At 43.2% G+C, this 20,876-nt stretch overlaps 2 protein-coding genes across 2 annotated transcripts; one reads left to right on the top strand and one right to left on the bottom strand.

Moving 5' to 3' along the window:
* Positions 1-9,347: 9,347 nt before the first annotated feature.
* LOC133857528 (uncharacterized) lies at positions 9,348-14,769 on the bottom strand. The gene is made up of 3 exons (XM_062292793.1): positions 12,645-14,769; positions 10,069-12,545; positions 9,348-9,989 (listed from the first exon to the last, which is right to left on the bottom strand). Exons 1-3 carry the CDS (start codon positions 14,767-14,769, stop codon positions 9,348-9,350), a joined length of 5,244 nt encoding a protein of 1,747 aa, XP_062148777.1.
* Positions 14,770-17,277: 2,508 nt separating this feature from the next.
* On the top strand, positions 17,278-18,574 carry LOC133857942 (dehydration-responsive element-binding protein 3-like). The gene has a single exon (XM_062293335.1). The coding sequence runs from the start codon at positions 17,596-17,598 to the stop codon at positions 18,313-18,315; it is 720 nt and encodes a 239-aa protein (XP_062149319.1). The 5' UTR covers positions 17,278-17,595; the 3' UTR covers positions 18,316-18,574.
* Positions 18,575-20,876: the final 2,302 nt, after the last annotated feature.

Genomic DNA, 20,876 nt, shown 5'->3' with positions numbered 1-20,876 from the left:
AAATCAAGATTTAGAGGGTTAAGTAAGAGTGGAGTTGCATTGTTAAAATGATGAGGTGACTAGACAATTTCCTCTAATTTGCTTAATTTTGCCAGAGGTAATTAATTTCAAGAAATACATACACAAAACTCTAGAAGTAAAGCATTAATATGAAAACATTAAATCCAAATAAGGAAAAAAAAAAAAAAAAAAAAAAAATCAATTACAAAAATCAATGCTTCTGTGCATACCACATGAGCCTCTGTACTGTTGCTATTCATTGTTCAGGAATCTGCAGCATTTTCAAGATTGGTCCCGTGTTTATCAGATAATAATAATTATTTTTTTTTTTTTAAAAAAAAAAAAAAAAGAAAGAAAGAAAGAAAGAAAGAAAGAAGAACAAATGAACTTGTACGAAGGTGGTCGGTCACTACAAAGGACGGTTGTTACGACCACCACTGAAGCTTAAAAAAACGCAAACAAAACGTTGTCAATGTCGGCATATTTTTTTCTAGCGTTTTTCAGCGTCGGTTACCGTGGCGGCCGGCGTGGAAAGTCAATTTTAGGGCGACCCCGGTGAAAATTTGATAAATAGCGGCAATCTTTTTATGGATTCATCGACATTTTGAAATGCCGACAAAAACATTAGCAACGTCCATAAAAAGTTATATATATATATATATATGCATGATGTTTTACTGCACATTACACGTTATAACTCTAATTATAACCCAATATTTTTCAGGCATGCATGGCATATATATGGTTGGAAGGGCTGAGGAAAGATATGTTTTTATAATGATGTTTTAGAGGACGAATTTGAAGATGCATCGATTGCAGCAATGGGTTACAAAATCTGTGGGGGAACCTAACAGGTTGTGAGTATGGGTGGCACATGATCGATCTGCATGTGAATAAGATAGAACAATCCAGCTAGCATTTACATATTTGTCTCCCAGAAAAAAGAACATGAGTAAATTGGAAAGTGAAAACATTTGGTGGCTCCTCTCATTTATTGAATCAAAAAGCTTGCCCCCCTTCTTCACAACCACTCCAAGGAGCATTTTTCAATGATCACCATCAGCATTTCAATGGAAAAGTAACTGAAAGTCTGAAACATAAATGTTTTTGTCCACTTCAGTATGTCTTCTTCTTATTTACTTTTATCAATTTCTGAGCATATGCACCCAGATCTCAGAAGTGGGATTCGATCGGGTGCATATGGTTAATAGCATAATCAAATCTAAATCTACATGTTTGGACTTTTTAGTTGAGTGATGGTTTAACATATCATGTTATGATATCAATAGAAAACACCCCAAGGTATTAATTTTCCTTTCAAGTATTATCAGAGCTAATGATAATGTGCAGCATGGTGAAATAAATTCGTATATTAAAAATGAAGTTAGCATCGGAGCAACTAATTATAATGCATGCTCCGTTTGTTTCAACTTAAAATGTTTTAAAAATAATTTTTCTGAAAATGTTTTTCGGCGATTGGGTCATACGAAAAAATCATCAACAGTGTAAAATGGAATCCAGCGACGTCCGGCTGCCCTCACCAGAATCCAGCGAATCAGATTCCGACCAGTTTTCGCCAAGATCTAGCATAGTTGGCTAGAATGTGGTAGAAATTTTCAAATTTTGACGGTACTAGTCAGATTTCGACCAATTTGGCCGGCATCGGGTCTAGAGCTAGCAATAAATAAGACCGTTATCTTTTTACTCAATCAAGCATCTCAATTTCATAAACATTAAATAGTACCTGAACATTACTTTCTAAAGCCGGAAAATGGTTAAAGAACAAAAGAAAAAAAGAAAAATAAAAAATGGTACCAAAAGCAGAACCAATGTGGCCGGAAATTTAGGTTATGGTTGGTAAACAATTTTGTAGTGAATTTTTTGTTTGAATAGTAATAAAAAGTTATTGATATAATATGAATTAGCAAAAAGTTTGGAATTTTTTATAAAAAAAAAGGTGAAAAAAAAATTATGTTTTTTTATGAATTTTTTTTTTTTAAAAAAATAGTAATAAAAAGTATGAATATTTTTAATTAATTTTTTTTAAAAAAAATAAAATAAAATGATTTGCCAAACGGTGCTAATTGTCGTGTCAACGAAGCAATGCTGCCTCTATTTAATCTCAAGAGTATGGACTTGTGGACTTTAATTTTCTTGAAGATCCCAAAATCTTATTTTGTGTTAATTTACGAATTCGATGAGATAAAGAAAGACGAATTAGCCTTATTTATTTATTGCTGTAAAGGACAATAATGAAATACTTAAATTGACCCAAACTAAGCCCATCCCTCTATCTAGCTAGATGCTTTGGCCATGGTGTGAAAACTGAAATAGTGGATTAAATGAATTGATTTCTTGAAAGACAAGCATGAAAATTCGTACGACATAAAAAAATTTTAAAAAAAAAAGGTAAAAAATTGAACACAATCGGATATATTTCTTACGAAGATGACCATATTGATCCGTGAATTATTAGGATAAATATCCATATAAGTGGGCAACTCTCTTCGGGCATTGTACTGCAAGAAAACACAAAGATCGGTTTACATTTTTAAAGTTCTGAAAGCTCAATAAAGCTTTGTATAGCCTTAAACAAGCACCACGAGCATGAGTTCATCGGCCGACTCAAGATCTACTTGATCTTGGATTTATAGGTTCTTTGGTTGATACTTATCTAGCTCTTTATGCTACACAAGCCACCCGTTCATATGTTTGTTTTAATCTACATGGTTGGCATCATCGTTACTAGCTAGTACTCGCTTGTCAAGCATTACCGGGAAGAAATTACTATTCGATGGTGATCAATTACCGAATCCCGCCATCTATAGACACATTGTTGGGGGTTTTGCAATATTGTACCATTCCACGCCCTGACATTACATATTAAGTTAACCAGGTATATCAATTTTTACATTGTCCCATTGCTACTCACTTTACATCTAAAAGGCACAGCTGATATTTGTGCTTTTTACTTCACTCTTGGATCACTGCACCTTCATGCCTATTGTGATTCAAATTGGGTTGTAAATAGTTAAAGTTGTTATCTTTTACACTTTGGGTATTTATTATGTATTTTGTAAACTCTTTAAATAGAATAATGAAATACGACAAATGTATCATTCGGTCAAAATTCAAAGTAATTATTTTTTTATTATTATTATTATTATTATTATTATTATTATTATTTCACTATATAGGTCACTTAATTCTATCATGCAAGAGAAAAATGTTACAAAGACTTAGCCATTTATATATCAAACACCCACGACCAAAATGTGTGGCCGTCAGACCATCAAGGTTCACCTCAACGAGTCGACCCAAATATGGTACAAGTTAACTTATTATTGAGACTTTTCTCAAAATTTGAACAACAAATTAGCTGGAGATGACAATTTAGGCCAATATCTTCGTCTTCATATACTGGAAAAAAAAAAAATCATAGTTTTTTTGGGGGCCTTGAGATTAAATGTGAAGGGACCTTTTGAGTAAACCTTTGAGACAAGCTTGTCTGTACGTATTATAAAGAAAGGACATAGAAAGAGGCAACTACAAGTGAGAATGACAATTTGATTCGTCCCAGAAATATTGAAATCATTTTAGCATCTGTCCAGACTATAATGCATTTCTGTAGTGTTTATGCTGTGTTGCCAATTAATAATTAATTAGATTATGCCCAATGATCTATAATCAAGATCCGTGCCACAAACGTACAAATTTCACTTCCTTTCTCGAGCCTAATCAAACTTAATATCCTACGATAATCGAAATATCAACTAATTAATTAAAACAATAACTCCAATTGAAATCTAGTTTACTTTCCAATCCAGGAGTTCGGCTTACCTCCCATAGAAAACTTGACCGGAGATCTTTTGTGCAAAAATTAACGACGACCAAGATTATAGAATTGAAGGAGAATTACAGTTATTTGCTAGGAACTAGTGTTGGCTCCTAGTAATTAAATAGATACAAGTAAGGGTGAGAATTCGTGCTCGTGTATCATGTTCGAGTCGTGTCAATGCATGAGGACGTATAAAATTATACAAGACAACCCTTGCCCGACCCATTTCATTAAACGGGTTATACTCCTCAACCCCAACGTACCCGTTAATTTCGTGAAAAAGAATTTTCAATCCTAGATGTCGTGTATTGGGTTCGAGTCGTATCAAGACATTGATACATATAAGATTATATAAGACAATCCTAACTAACACGACCAATTTAATCATACAGGTAAAACTCCTAATTAAACCCTAACCCACTAATTTGGAGCGGAGTTCGTGTCGGGTTCAAGCCCAAATATTATGGTATTAGACATTGTTCTTGCTTGAACATGCATGTTTTTAGGAAGCCCTAGAGCAGTGGTTTACAATGGTAATTAAGTAGTTGTAATTCATTAAGAAATGAGAAAGGCTAGAAGTACCAAATCTTTTACCAAGAGATGGGTACCAAAATGATGTGGAGTTTATTCATTGGTACTCATAGCATTTCTTTTTATTTATTGTTTTGATAATCTCCAATGAATAAGTTCTGCATCATCTTGGTACTTGTTGCGACAGTTTCCGGAAGGTGACGTGTCGGTCAGATTTTGGACTAAGTTGCTCCTGGTTGTGTCTGGTTCACCTGAAAAGTAAAGCTGCGTCGGGGGGTTCCGACAACCCCGCTCCGATGCTTAAGTAAGTGTATGGTTCTGAGAATAAATGCGCAAAATAATGCCAAAGAGACTGATTAGCATGTACCTTAGCATCTGAAACAGTTCTTGTATTTATAGAGGTTATGGAGCAGTTCCATTAGCTTCACAATTTTGCGCTCGAGGCGGTTGGAGGAGACGTGGCTCCATGTAAACAACTCTTCCAGATTCCGTAGATCTCGGTGGTATCATGGGGTCTCACGACATGCATCGTGTCCCTTAGGTTCCGGGTACTGCCGAGACGCATGACTTCCATGACGTGCGTCGTGTCCCTTAGATTCCGGGTACTGCCGAGACGCCTGCAGATGCGGATACCAACTAGCATTTGGATCGCCAACTCAGGCCTGTTGCAACAGACTTGGGCCCAAGGAGCCTCAATGGGCCCGGGTAAATTATGCTTTTTCCAATATTTGGGCCCGGTCGGGTGGATCAGAGAGGGCCCACATCCCGGATTGGGCCCAACTCCCGAGAAGATCTATATTTGTCCCAACAGTTACCCCCCAATTCTCTTAGGTAAATTTTATACTTGAGAGAATTTAGGAATAATTGATCGATCTTTACTGTGATGTATCTTGAGTTTTGGGTCGGGCGTATAATACCGAGAGCGATCAATGACCCTTCTCCGTATCCATCTCGGAAGTATTGTTTTGTCGGTTGCTTTGACTTGTCCATACCTTATCCGCCCGAGAACCTTCGTACGCCATTTTCTTTTTACGGAATTCCCGCTTTTTCCTTTCACCTCGTAAATCCAAATTTTCAAACTTTTGAATTTCCTTGAAATCCGTGAGCCACGTGTCAAATACGACTGGACGCCGGTTCATTTTTCGACGCGTGTCTTGTCTCACTGGACACAGACCACCGGGGCTTTTGGGCTTCCGGTTTTTGGAAGAAGTAACTTGGACGAGACCGTTCGTCTTCCGGTGGACTGCAACCGGTCAAGCTGTAGTCCTGTCAACGTGTGTCAGCAGCACATAAATGTGATTTGACGTCGGTTCGCCTTTCGAGGGGCACTGTGGTTGTCAGATGTGTGACCGGCGACGGTTCGACTGCCGGTTTCGAGGGATGAGACTCACTTATGTCTCTCTGACTCCCGGTTGTTCATGACCGGCTAATCCCGGTTGCACTGGAGTATAAATACCCTTCCCATCTGTATCTCTCAGTATCTCTCATTCTTGTTTTGAATTTTTCTTCCTCCTTTCCTTTGAACTCGTATTTCTATCTTGGAAGTTCATCCTAAACTTGTCTTTCTGCACCATGTCTGAAGCAAGGGAACTCCCAGCAGTGGTCGTCTCGGAGTCTGAGGAAGAGGAATTACTATCCGAGGACGAGGTGGTGCCCGAGCAAGGGGAACGTCAGATGCCCCTCGTGCCTCTCGACCGCCGAGGAGTCTCAAAGGTTGGTACTGGGGATGAATTTCGCCTCCGGAACAATTATGATATTCCCCCCTCCGTTCTGTTACATTTCCAAAATCCTGTTACCCGGGAGATTCGTGGGGGCGATCTCGTTATTTACGAGAAAATGCTTTTAGCGGGGCTGCGATTTCCTTTACCGGACATCGCCCGGGAATTGGTACTATTTCTTGGGGTATCCCCGAGCCAGCTTACACCGAACGCGTGGAGATATCTCTTCGCCTCTTTCATTCTGTGGCGAACAGTGCTGGGGGCTCGGATGACAATTCCGGAGTTCTTCAACATCTACCGGGCGGCATATAAAAGGGAGGGTGTTGTTGAGTTTACTGTTAGGAACAACCCTATCTTTATATACCTTTCTCAAAGTTATTCCAACAACCGAGGTTGGAGGTCAGATTTTTTCCGAGTCTCAGGAGATTGGGAGTCGGTAGTGCCCTTACCGTCCGATCAAAGAGTATCAAGAGTCTGGAACCCTATCCAGGTTGACCTACGGGAAGCTCCTGTCTTGAATGCAACCGGTAAGAGAAGGGTGGCCGCAATGCTGTTGTTCTCTCAGACTCCGGGGAACGATGTGAAGATAGACTATGACAACATAGTCACCGACGAAAATATGCGGAAGGTTCTTGGGTATCAGATCCCTACCGAGAAGGTTTGGTATGATCGGAAAGGAAAACAAAAGCCGAAGAGATCCGAGGGTGGAGCGGCCGGCACTCCACAACCGAAGGCATTGAAGGCGGCTCCAGGGACTAAGAGGGTCGTCAAACAAAAGAAGACTGGCAAGGCGACCCTCCCTCCGAGGGCTGTAAGTAAGGCGACCCAAGTTCCGAGGACGGCAATTGTACCTCGGGATGGCCCTACCCCAAATTTCTCTGCTCCTGCTACTGATCTCGGGAGTGACTTGACTAGAGCTCCTGAGACTATGATCCCGGCTACCTCTTCATCAGCCGTTATTAATACTGTTGAAGTTGAAAATCCAGAGGAAGCGTCTGGTAAGGAGACAGTGGTTGCTCATGCGCTCGATATAGTAGAAATCGGGGACGATCCTGAGGAGTTGGAGCAAGATGCTTCTGAGGTTCGGAATGCATCTAAACGCAAAGGGAAAGAAGTGGCATCCGAGTCGACGAAGAGGACCCGATTTGCCTCGGATCCTTTACAATATGCGCTTACGCGGTCCACTGAAGCCGAGCTTCTTTTTGGTCGGCCGCGTTTTGTATTGCCCACTTTGCCAGCTACCCGGGAAGAACCGATTAAAGAATCCGAGACTTTGGATCGGTCTCCGGCTGAGAGGATAGAAACTCGCTTGGAATCTGATGCTGGTCTAGCCTCCGAGGATCACTTACCGGCGAAGCATGAAACATTTTTACAGCCCCCGGGTGGACCGGAATCTGGGGATCATGTGGCGGTGGAATCGGAGGGTCATCTGGAGACCAGGGAGATAAACTCGTCCGTGCCGCCTGGACAGTGTTTGGATCGGGTTGAAGTTGCGGAGTCCTCTGGACCCGAGACTTGTGAGGACCAACCGGAGACTCGAAATCCTTCTCCGGGATTTATGGAAGCTGAGACTTCCCGTCAGGGAGCATTAATCGGTTCTCTGAAGGAAGGCCTACTGGCTTGCCCCTTAGAGACTTTAATGGGCTTAATCCCGGAAGGGTCCTTTTCGACGTCCGGGACCGTGTTACCTGGAGAACTTGCAGAGGCGATGCTTCATAACCAATTGCAGGTTAGCCCTGTGATTTTGAACATATCTTCCCACACTTTGCGCGTTTTTTTTTTTTAACTCCCATATTTTTATTATTTTAGTGCGTTATGAGGTCGGTTGCATTGTGGCGAGACCACCGGGGTAGTACTGAGGGCCGGGCTGCTCTAGAGGCCAAGGTAGCCGAACTTCAGTCTCGGGTTCAAGAGCTAGAATTCGAGATGTCCCGAACCGAGGATTTGGAGTCTGAGATAGAGACCTTGAAGCAGGATATCGAGACCAAAGATCAGACAATAAAGGCTCGAGACATGGATCTGGCTCAGGCCCGGAAGCTGGCGGATACATCTCGTGCTCAAGCACTTGAAAGCGAGAAAACTCTTGATAGAGTATTGAGCAATCTGACCGAGGCTAACGAAGCCAAAACGGCGCTATCTTCTCGGGTGACCGACTTGGAGCGAGAGAAGGACTCGCTGGTGGCCGATAAGCACTCTCTGTCCGAGAAACAGAAAGAGATTCATGCTCGGTGTAAGAGACTTCGGAAGAAAGGCCATCATTATAAGGCCAAGTCCCGGCGTTTCAAGAAGCAACTCGCCCTTGTTCCTTGGCTTCGAGGTCTTAGCTGGGGCCGAGGATCCAACTGGGGTTTTGAGAGATTAAGGACCATGCTTCTTCACCCGGAAGTATTCAAGGTTGATCCCGAGACTGTGACTCCTGAGCTCCTTGAATTACCCGAGACAGCAACCAGGGAGCTACAGACTCTGGGAGTGGAATTTTTCCCGGATGTGGAGGACTGGACCGATGATGCTCCCAATCCTTATCGAGATGACTTAACCTCGGGACCCTCTGTCTCGGAATGCACTCCTGGTAGGGAAGAAACCGAGGAACCTGGGGTTGGCGATGCTGGGGACTCGACAGGGAGCCCACTTGTGTAATATATTTTTTCTTCTTTTAGGCCGGTTGTACTTTCGAATGAAAACTAATGTAACCCGGTTGGTTTATGATATAGAATTAATTTCTTTACTTTGATATTTTGATGTGTTCATGTAAACTTTTGTTTTGCTTACTCTACCGAGTTGCATTTGATTTGCTCTGGTTTGATTTGAACCGAGACATTCCTTAATGACTTTAGTCAATATTGAGGAATGACCGGTGCGTGCTCCGGGTCGGTTGTATTTCAAACCGAGGGAGCGACGCTTTGATTTGATCTGGTCTGGTTTGATTTGAACCGAGACATTCCTTAATGACTTTAGTCAATATTGAGGAATGACCGGTGCGTGCTCCGGGTCGGTTGTATTTCAAACCGAGGGAGCGACGCTTTGATTTGATCTGGTCTGGTTTGATTTGAACCGAGACATTCCTTAATGACTTTAGTCAATATTGAGGAATGACCGGTGCGTGCTCCGGGTCGGTTGTATTTCAAACCGAGGGAGCGACGCTTTGATTTGATCTGGTCTGGTTTGATTTGAACTGAGATTCCATGCTTCGAATTGAATTGAGAATAAATATACATTGTCGGTGCCAGCTTGATAACAATAGTAAGCACAAGATAAGCAATTCACATAAAATATTTCTTCAGATGCTCGGCGTTCCAGGCTCTTGGTAACTCTTTGCCGGTCGTATCGATCAAATGGTATGCCCCTTTGTCGTGGCATCGTATAACTCTGTATGGGCCTTCCCATTTTGCTCCGAGCTTTCCCTCGATTGGATCTTTGGTGATGGGGCTTACCTTTCTAAGAACCCAGTCTCCGAGTTGGAACTTTCGTGGGCGGACTTTTTTGTCGAAGTAACGGGCAGCTCGGTCTTGGTACGCGGCCCATGTTATATGCGCTTCATCTCTTCTTTCTTGTAGTAAATCCAGATTGAGCTTGATTCCCTCGTCGTTGAGTCCCGGATTATAGTGTGATACTCGGAAGCTGGGTGATCCGACTTCGGCGGGGATGATTGCCTCTGAGCCGTAAGTTAAAGAGAAAGGAGTAGCCCCGGTGGGAGTGCGTGTCGTGGTGCGGTAGGCCCAAAGTACCTCGGGTACATATTCTGCCCAAGCTCCTTTCTTTTTACCGAGCTTCTTCTTTAGTGTTCTGAGAAGAGTCTTGTTCGTAGCTTCTACTTGTCCGTTCGCCGGTGGATATATCGGGGTTGAGTAATAATTTCTGATATGGAGTTCGGCGCACCATTTTCGAAACGGTCCACAGTCAAACTGTTTTCCGTTTGTCGGTAACAAAAGCGTGTGGGATGCCGAATCGACATATGATTGAATTCCAGAGAAATTTTACTACGTTTGCGGTAGTGATAGTGGCGTGTGCCTCGGCTTCGGCCCACTTGGTGAAGTAGTCTACCGCGACAAGAAGGAATTTCCGGCCACCTTTTCCCGGAGGCATAGGCCCGACTATGTCGACCCCCCATTTTGCGAATGGCCACGGCGAGGTGATTGGGCTTAGTTTTTCAGGGGGTTGCTTCATCACCCGGGCGAACCTCTGACATTTGTCGCACTTTCGAACGATTTCAACTGAATCCTTGCCCATTGTTGGCCAGTAGTATCCGGCTCTCATCGCTTTGTGAGCCAACATCCGAGAGCCAGAGTGGTTCCCGCAGACTCCTTCGTGTATCTCCTTTAATATGTATTCCGCCTCGGAACTTTTAAGACATTTCAAGAGTGGCTCAGTATATCCTCTTCGATAGAGCACCCCTCCGATAAGCACGTACCGGGCTGAATGTATTTTTACCTTCCGAGCTTGCAGCTTTTCCTCGGGTAGGGAACCGTCGCGGAGGTACTGAATTACATCAGTAGCCCATTCGGGTTCGTCTGATTCTTCTTCAATTTCCATCATGTCGAGTTGTGGAAGGATTGAAGGCTTGGTCTGTATCACCACCCCCCGTGTGGACGTTCTGACGACAGACCCGGTGCCGGAACCCATTTTGGAAAGAGCATCCGCTCGGGCGTTCTCTTCCCGAGGAACTTTGGTTACGGCGGTTCTGTGGAAGTTAGATTGGCATTTGCGTACCTTATCGAGATATTGAATCATCTTTTCACCTTGTGCCTCGGCCGATCCCTGCACATGGCTGACTACCAACTGAGAGTCGCTTCTGATCTCCACATTCCTTGCTCCCATTTCCCGAGCTATTGAAAGCCCGGACAAAAGTGCTTCATACTCGGCTTCATTATTGGTGGTCACAAAATCCAGTTTGATCGCATATTGAAAAGTTTCTCCATCCGGGCTTGCTAAAGTGACACCGACTCCGCTCTTCTGGTCGGCCGAAGAACCATCTACATATGCTACCCATGTTTCCTTCTCGGGCAGCTCTTCGCTTTCGGGCGTATTGCTAAATTCTAGCAGGAAGTCGGCTAGCGCCTGACCCTTGATAGAAGTACGAGGGTGGAACTCTATGTCAAACTGCCCCAGTTCTACCGACCAATTTACCAACCTCCCGGATAGATCCGGTTTTTGTAATATCTTCTTCAGCGGATGCTCGGTTAACACTCGTATAGCGTGTGCCTGGAAATATGGCCTCAATCTCCGGGCCGAGATTATTAAGGCGAAGGCCAATTTTTCAATCCGAGGGTACCTCTCCTCGGCTCCATGGAGGGCTTTACTAGTGAAATAAACCGGTTTCTGAACGCCTGAGTCTTCTCGGACCAAAGCTGAACTGACTGCCGAGGGTGATACTGCGAGATAAAGATACAAGATTTCTCCTTCCTCGGGGCTGCTCAACAGCGGCGGGTTGGTCAGATATTCTTTTAACTTCTTGAAGGCTTCCTTGCACTCACTGCTCCACACGAAGGCTTTTCTCAAAATCTTGAAGAATGGGAGACATTTGTCGGTGGATCGGGAGATGAACCGGTTAAGGGCTGCTATTCTCCCGGTCAATTGTTGCAGTTGCTTGGTGGTCCGGGGAGGTTGCATGCTGAGGACAGCATTCACCTTCTCAGGATTCGCCTCGATTCCTCTTTGTGAAACCATGAATCCTAAGAATTTTCCTGAGGATACGCCGAAAGCACATTTGGCCGGGTTCAGCTTCATCTTATGACTCCTTAGTGTTTCGAAAGTTTCCCCCAGGTCGGCTATATGGCCGGCAGCTCGTGTGCTCTTCACAAGCATGTCGTCAACATAGACTTCCACGTTTCGTCCGATTTGATTTTGGAACATTTTATTGACGAGCCTCTGGTATGTAGCCCCGGCATTCTTTAGACCGAACGGCATCATTTTGTAACAGTAGAGACCTCGGTCGGTAATGAACGACGTTTTTTCTTGGTCGGCTTCATCCATGTGGATTTGGTTGTACCCTGAGAAGGCATCCATGAATGTTAAAAGTTCATGACCGGATGTAGAGTCTACATGAAGATCGATCCGAGGTAATGGAAAACTATCCTTGGGACACGCTTTGTTGAGATCGGTGAAGTCAACACACATTCTCCACTTCCCGGTGGCTTTCTTGACTAAAACCACGTTGGCCAACCACACTGGGTAGTCTACTTCTCGGATAAACCCAGCCCGCAATAGTTTGTGTACTTCCTCGGCAATGGCCTGGTTTCGTTCCGGTGCGAAAGTCCTTCTTCGTTGTTTAACCGGTCGATAGCTTGGATCCACCATTAGCTTGTGGGTTATTACGGATGGGGGTATTCCCGGCATGTCCTCGTGGCTCCATGCGAATACATCTTTGTTTTTTCTGAGGAATGCAACCAGGGCTTCCTTCATTTCAAGGGGAAGCTGCGCGCCGACACGGACTTTCTTCTTCGAGTCACCGAGCTCGAATTCTTCCAGTTCCTCGACCGGCTCCCCCAACGGTGATTGCTATTTTTCTTCATCTTTTTTCTTCTCTCCCAGTCTCGCGGCTTCCGGGAGCTTCTTCAAACTTGTATTGTAACATTCTCGGGCCATCCTCTGGTCTCCTTTTTCGACACCGACGCCTTCTTCGGTGGGGAATTTCATGCTCAGGTGAGGAGTTGAGGTCACAGCCCTAAATTCGTTGAGAGCTGTTCTCCCGAGGATGGCGTTGTAGGCCGATGGTCGGTCGATTATTAAGAACCGAACCATCACCGTCCTCTGCCTCGGGTACATTCCTGCTGTGACCGGAAGCTCAATGGACCCGAGTGGGAGCACTTTCTCTCCCACAAATCCCACAAGCGAATATCTCGCCGGGATCACCTTACTTCGATCGATCTTCATCCGCTCGAAGGCTGACCTGTAAAGGATGTCAGCCGAGCTTCCTGTGTCAACCAAGACGCGGTGTATTTTGTGGTTGGCTATGGCCAGACTCAGTACCAGAGCGTCGGTATGCGGGAGTGATACCCCTGCATAATCATTGTCCGAGAACCCGATCACTTGTGCGTCTCGTTTTTGGGACTTTGGAGGTTTCTGCACCGAGTATACCTCGAAATCCCGTAACTGTCTTGCATATGCCTTCCGCGCCGAGCTAGATTCTCCGCCTCCTCCGAAACCCCCCGAAATCGTCTGTATTTCCAGAAGGTTCTCCTGCCGTTCGGGTCTGGCTCGGCTCCTACTTCTATCTCGTGCAGCCCGAGGATCCGGCCTGCGTTCTTGTTCCCTTCCTCTTTCTTGATTTCTTCCCCGATCATCCCGGGGATTGTTTTGATCCTGATGGAGCCGATTCTGATGGTGGCGGTTGCCGTGCTCCGGATTCTGCTGAATTCTCTGATCCGCGAGGAAACGGACAAGTTTTCCGTTTTCTATGAAACGTTCAATCAGAAGTCTCAAGGATATGCAGGCTTCCGTACGATGCCCGGTGGTGTCATGAAACGCACAGTACTGGTCGGCGTATCGTGAATGCGGATTTGCAAGCACCGGTTTGGGCTTCCGGTACGTCGGGTCTCGCTTTATTTCCAGGAGAACATCCATAATGGGTGCATTGAGGGGTGTCCAGTTGTGACCCCTTAGGGACTCCTGATCCCGCTTCGGCCTGGCCTCTTCTTCCGGAACCCGCTTCCGTTCTTCCTTCCGAGGATTCTTCTTTTTTGGGTTCCCGGAAGTGGATGGGCGAGTAGTCTCGGGTCCCAACAGAGCTCGGAGTGTCTCTTCCTGGTTAATGTACTTCTCAGCTTTACTCATAAAGCCGTCTAAATTCTGAGGGGGCTTCCTGGCTATATCAGCCATTAGTGCTCCGTCTTTTCGGATTCCCTGAAAGAGAGCTCCGTAGATGAAATCATCTGTTGCTGCCTCAGCTTCAAGTCTAGCCTTGTTGAACCTCATAAAGAAATCTCTGAGGGATTCCTCGGGTCCTTGGTGCAATGACATTAAGGATCCCGACGGCTTTCTTCTGACCCTGCCGGCCATGAACTGAGTTAGGAACATCCTGCCGAGGTCCTCGAAATGACGAATGGAATTTGGCGGGAGGCTCCTGAACCAGTCACGGGCATTGCCCGAGAGGGTCAAAGGAAAGGCTCGGCAGGCAACCATCTCGGGTGTTCGATGGAGATCCATGTGGGCTCTGAAATTATCTAGGTGCTCCACAGGATCTTCAAGTCCCGTATAAAACGGGATCTCTGGGACTTTGAACTTCTCAGGAAGGCAAATATTTGCCACCTCCTCGGTGAATGGGGAGGTGGTCTTCTGTAAAAGGTTTTCCACCTGGGAAGCTTTTCCCTTATCGTTCCGTTGGATAGCTGCGGTTAGAACATTGCATCTTTGCTCCAACCGGGCAATCATGCCTTGTACCGCCCTTGCTGCCTCGGGTTGAACAGGTGGTGGATTTCCTGGGACTTCTTCTTCTTTGTTCGGCTCCTCTGTTCCTTCGACCCGACTGCCTTCCTCTCGATTTCCTGGGTCAGTAATAGTTCGGTGAAGTTCTGGAACCCGGGCCTGGAGGACAGCATTCATAGTGGCCAAATCCTCAATGCTTTTGGCCATCTGCTCCATTCTTTCATTCAGGAGAGTGAATTGGGGATCGTTGGAGTTTCCTTCGTCTCGGGCATTTCGGTCATCCCGAGGCACTCGGTTGGTTTCTGATCGAGTATTCACCATAACGGATTTTTTTTTAGGAAAACGATATAAGTCGTTCCCACAGACGGCGCCAAACTGTTGCGACAGTTTCTGGAAGGTGACGTGTCGGTCAGATTTTGGACTAAGTTGCTCCTGGTTGTGTCTGGTTCACCTGAAAAGTAAAGCTGCGTCGGGGGGTTCCGACAACCCCGCTCCGATGCTTAAGTAAGTGTATGGTTCTGAGAATAAATGCGCAAAATAATGCCAAAGAGACTGATTAGCATGTACCTTAGCATCTGAAGCAGTTCTTGTATTTATAGAGGTTATGGAGCAGTTCCATTAGCTTCACAATTTTGCGCTCGAGGCGGTTGGAGGAGACGTGGCTCCATGTAAACAACTCTTCCAAATTCCGTAGATCTCGGTGGTATCATGGGGTCCCACGACATGCATCGTGTCCCTTAGGTTTCGGGTACTGCCGAGACGCATGACTTTCATGACGTGCGTCGTGTCCCTTAGATTCCGGGTACTGCCGAGACGCCTGCAGATGCGGATACCAACTAGCATTTGGATCGCCAACTCAGGCCTGTTGCAACAGACTTGGGCCCAAGGAGCCTCAATGGGCCCGGGTAAATTATGTTTTTTCCAATATTTGGGCCCGGTCGGGTGGATCAGAGAGGGCCCACATCCCGGATTGGGCCCAACTCCCGAGAAGATCTATATTTGTCCCAACAGTACTCATCTCTTTGTAAAATTTTTGGTACCCCTAGCATTTCTCTTAAGAAATTAATGATCAATAATGGACATGCACGTACACACGCATATATACACGGAGTGGTGTGGTACATGAATGGAAATGATGCATTATTTTGTTGAAAACCCTAAACAATTTTGGGTACATGGCCTTCAATTAGTAGTTGCAATTCATAAAGGAATGGTCTGTTGCAGTTGAGATGCACATGTGTTGCTAGCAGGGTACCAGCCAAGTACCACTGTTGGAAGCTGCTCGAACCAATGCTCGAGATTAACAGTTGGAAATGATCGATGGTTCATGCATGTGTGAATACGATCGATCCTCTGCTAGCTCACCCCCACATATATGGTTGAACTGATCAGACAATAACTCCCCCTAACTTAAGCATTTTTTTCATGAATTTTATAGAACATTAAGAACCCCGAGACTGCTGCATGCAACACCCTATCTTAAAGCCAAGGGACCAGCCCCATGTACTAAAATCCTAATTATACGACTCTTAATATGGGGTCCCCACCGTAATAAAGGCAATTTCTATTTATATACAAGAAACCGCTACAAAGTAGAATACCATTATTTGGACGACGTGTCAGTACAATCAACCATTAAATTTTCTTTTTTTACGAGCATTTGTTGGTTCAAAGAGTAATTTGTACGTATCACAATAGTCTAAGAAATGTAGGAGTGACAATTCGTGTTTGTGTGTCAGGTTTAGATCGTGTTGATGCATGAATATAAAACTATATAGGTCAAACTCATCAACTCTAACCTTCTAATTTTGTATTGAGTTCGTGTCAAATTTGTAGGTCATATCAAAAATTTGTTACTATTATGTTGCGTGTCGGATTCAGGTCGTGTCGAAGAATGTGTATAAAACTATATGGGTCAACACTAACCCAACCCATTAAATTAAACGAGTCACGGTTATAAATCGTAATCCTTTAATTTTATTCTAAATTCGTAAGTCGTGTCCACGTACAATTACGTGCAGTAACTAAATAGCATTTACATACCTATCGATATTTACTCAAATTAATTACGTAGAGCTAGCCAATAGAATATTAATGATTTTGCGGGTAATTAACAGTTGTACTATTGTCAGTGTTCATTATAAAGAATTATAAACATTATCCTCTCTCTTCTTTGGGACCAAATCAATTAAAAGCGCCATGTCATGAATCATGAACAAAGTAACTTCCTTGCTGCTCAGTCAAAGAAAGACCGTGATTCATCCCAAGAACAGTAAACTCTCCCGCAGGCAATTGAAAATTTAGTTAAGAATACTGAAATTAAGTAGGTATGGACGACGGAGGGCAAAAGGGTACTTGTGAAGGGGTTGGTGAGGAAAAAGAAGAGTAATAATAATTATTATTATTATTATTGTCATATATACGTAGAGAAGAGATGGGTGAAAACGCAGAGGAAAGATTTATTGATATGGTAAAAGTGGACAGAGAATTGGAAGCCTACTAGCCCATTCCTCCATGGAAATCCCCCCACAGCCGGCTCTGCCAGCCTGTTGTGACCTTTTAGCCACTGATGCACTGCTAGGAAGACTCTTGTATCCTGGATGCCCATAGGGTGACTAGGCTCACCATTTTCTTTACTCTTTTAAGTCTCTTTCTCCCTTTTATGCATATACGCATACGCATAGATGTATGCATGTCGTTAAATGTATATGCATCAATGCATGATGATGATGATGATGATGAGCCTAGCCGTGTGGGACTGTGGGGGTCACTTAGAAATAAAGCCGCACGTTGTCCTTGCATCTTCTTGACCCTCCTCTTCACCCTCTAAATAAAACCCACCCCTTCACTCATCACTTCCTCCTCATTCTCACTCGTTCATTCTCCCACCCTCTAAATAAAACCCACCCCTTCACTCATCACTTCCTCCTCATTCTCACTCGTTCACTCTCCCACTTGGAAACGCATAATCTCTCTACAAATCTCTCTCTCTCTGTCTCTCTCTCGTTTCTGCTACACTCTGTGCGTTACTCTGAAGTTTGAAGACAGCTTTTTGCAAATTACTATTTATAGTAAGAAATCTTTCTAGAGGGGCTTACAAAGCCCGAGAAAGGACTAGCTCAAACTGATCGAGTTCAATCACAAGCAATGGCTGACACGCCCAACTCGGAGACAGAATCAAGAGCCAACTCGTCCTCACCTTCTCCATCTTCACAATCCTCATCTGGGTTATTACCAAGCTTGGCTCCAAAAGGGTCCGGCGAGCCCGACCCCAAACGGTCGAAACGGGCCCTAGACGACAGCAAGCACCCGGTTTACAGGGGGGTCCGAATGCGGACCTGGGGCAAATGGGTATCCGAAATCCGCGAGCCCCGGAAGAAGAGTCGGATCTGGCTGGGCACCTTCTCGACGCCGGAGATGGCGGCCCGGGCCCACGACGTGGCGGCACTGAGCATCAAGGGAAGCTCGGCGATCCTCAACTTCCCGGAGCTCGCGGGGTCGCTGCCCCGACCCGCTTCGAACTCGCCCCGGGACGTCCAAGCCGCCGCTGCCAAAGCCGCTTCGATGGAGTTCGAAGTTGTTCCCAAAACGCCTTCGTTCTCTTCGTCTTCATCGTCCTCGTGTGACGTGTCGACCCCGGAGGAGCTGAGCGAGATAGTGGAGCTGCCGAGTCTGGGGACGAGTTTCGAATCAGCTGAGTTGAGCAACGATTTCGTATTTATGGACTCGGTTGATGGGTGGGTCTATCCTCCCCCGTGGTATCACAGCGGCATTGATGACTCTGCTTATTTTAGGGATCAGATGTCAATGACAGAGGCAGAGTGTGTGATTCCAAGCAGCTTTGAGCCTTTATTGTGGCAATATTAACGAACCAACCCATTTTGTGTGTGTGCACTTTCACCTTTTTTTTTTTTTTTTTTTTTTTTTAGCATAAATTCTTTTTGGGTTTTTCTTTTTCTTTTTCCTTTTTGTCTTTGTTCATGAATTTCATATATATATGTATATGGGAGCCCTTTTTCCAATTTTCCTTGTGAAGGGCTAAATATGCTTAGCTACGTTTCTTGCTCCTCAAGTTGTTTTTCCACTGTTTGTATATAGCTTTACCTGAGCTTCTATACTCTTAAAAGCTTCCTCTCCTCTCTCTCTCTCTCTCTCTCTCTCTCTCTCTCAAATTTCGCAACTCTTTTAACTTTTTGCTTTTCCTTTTGCAAGCCTTGTGTGTTTTGCTATCCCCAGATCAAATATTCCTAATGCCTCTTTACTAATCACCGATAACCCGAGCCGCCATTGCATATCTTTTCTTTACGCACTCTCAAACGACGCACTTTATATTAAATATTTACGGGTCAGCGGGGTGAAATTCCGCTCCAAAGACACTACCAAATGAAAAATGCATCAAATGCATCAAAGATGCTTCACAGTCAAGTTAAGATTAGGGAAAGGCAAAAACAAAAGTTGGGCCTTTAATAAATATGAAGGAAGAAAATATAGAGCGCTGTGTTTGCACAAGCAAATTCCCTTGTTTTATTAGAAATTTAGAGAGACACCCTCCAATGACACTGGCGTTTCAACCACCCTATATTCGCTTCCTGATATGTTTTTTATTAGAGACAGTTACAGATAACTTTTTTTTTAAAAAAAAATTTAATTAATTAATTATATTATAATATATGTAATTTATAATATTTTATGCTTAGATATTTATTAGTTTTGGACTGTTTGAAGATTGCATTCGCTTTTATTGCTAAAATGGTTGAATTTATTAAGAAATTAATAGATGCTGCTAGAAATCCGACTGCTGAAATCAGTAAAATGGATGATGTGAAATGGAGATCGACCCATTTCGAGCCCATCAACATTACTTATGATTATTTTACGGATTCCATTAAAAAATTAGGAAAATATTAAAAGGGTACGTTAACTTTTACTATAATATTTTTATAAATTCACGAAAAATTAATTTTTATAAAATAATAAAGTAAATATGACAACACAAAGGGTACGGTAGAGGGAGAAGAAACAAGAAGTCCATAGACATTTTGTGTGGCCGACCTCCAATAATTACTTTCCGTCCAGCCAGATATGCCTCAAAAGGCTTTCTGATTCGGCCAGTATATAGTCCAATAATCATAGTCACAGTGAAAATTCAACATTTTTTATTTTTTATTTTTTTATTTAAGATGCAATTGCTCATATCTTTTGAAGAAGGAGCTCTTTTTAGAGTTATATTTAGTTAATATGATGATTTTTTATTTCTAGCAGATTAGCTATAAAGTGTTACGTCGAGCAACTTTATTTACTGTAGCACACAAGATAAATATTTTATTATTTATCCATGCATGTTACTTTTTAGTTGTTTATTGTTTCTCTTTCTTTTTCATGAAAATAGAATATAATATAAAAAAAAAAAAGTGAAATAATATTTTAAAACAAGTAGAGAAGAAAATAAATAACCTGTTCTTTAACAGTATATAAAAAATAATAACCAAAGTATAAAATTGTACTTTTTTACTAAATATTTTTACTCTGGTCCTGAATTTGGCTTTTACTTATTAACACAAATTTGCTGGACATCCTTCGGTGAAAAAATAAAAAGTCAAATTCTGGGACAAAAAGAAAAAGAAAAATGCATAATTGAGATTTTACTTTGAAGAGCCGGCAACCCCACCAAAATTTAATAGAATTTGCACACATACCTAGGCAACCCTACGTGCTCAAATCTAGCTCGAAAACTTGAAAGGGCCGAGCTATATATGATCTGTACTTTTTGATCATTTTAACCCCCAAAATTATTGAGGAGGATTCTCTAGGGTTTGGTGGCTTCATTACAAACAGGAACTTTTTTTTATTGTTCCCCCCACCTAGAGATATTAATTTCCTATATATATATATATATATATAGGAAAATGTAAGACAATATATATATATATAGAGAGAGAGAGAGAGGAAAATGTAAGACAAACCGTCATGACCCCATTACATGGGTGTAAGACGTGGAGAACCATGCAATTGAAGGACCCCATTGCTTTCCTAATTAACACTCTTTCCAAACACCAACCTCTAATATTTTATGTGGTTGGAAATTGGGAGCCCTAAACTCTTTTCTTTTCTTTTCTTTTTCTTTTCTGGGTGAGGGAGCCCTTAAATCTATGTATGAATAAAAATGATTTCTTTCCTTTGTTTCTGCTCTAAACATGGTGGGTTCTTTTAAGTATCAATTGACAAATTTATAATTTGCTCCAACCAATTTAACCTAAATTTGTTTTATGATCTCTTTTCAGGGCATGGTTATCAATAAATTGTTTATTTATAAGCACAGGACAGGAGGCCAGGTGCAATTTAACAAAGAAACTGCATGGGGAAATGAGACATTTATATTAATTCTGTTAGTACTATGAATTTGCTAGCTTTCTGGTGATCATTTTGTA

Source organism: Alnus glutinosa, chromosome 14 (genome assembly GCF_958979055.1).
Source record: "Alnus glutinosa chromosome 14, dhAlnGlut1.1, whole genome shotgun sequence".
Lineage (NCBI taxonomy): Eukaryota > Viridiplantae > Streptophyta > Magnoliopsida > Fagales > Betulaceae > Alnus > Alnus glutinosa.
The sequence above is the reverse complement of the archived record's forward strand: the minus strand, read 5'-3'. Positions and strand labels throughout refer to the sequence as shown.

Excerpts from the sequence above, each read along its gene's own strand:
- LOC133857528 (XM_062292793.1), bottom strand. The coding sequence starts at position 14,769 with ATGGTGAATACTCGATCAGAAACCAACCGAGTGCCTCGGGATGACCGA. Across the intron at positions 12,546-12,644 it reads CCGAGAATGTTACAATACAA|AATTCGAGCTCGGTGACTCG; the intron begins GTTTGAAGAAGC and ends AGGAACTGGAAG. Across the intron at positions 9,990-10,068 it reads CCACTATCACTACCGCAAAC|TTTGACTGTGGACCGTTTCG; the intron begins GTAGTAAAATTT and ends AACGGAAAACAG.
- LOC133857942 (XM_062293335.1), top strand. The coding sequence starts at position 17,596 with ATGGCTGACACGCCCAACTCGGAGACAGAATCAAGAGCCAACTCGTCC.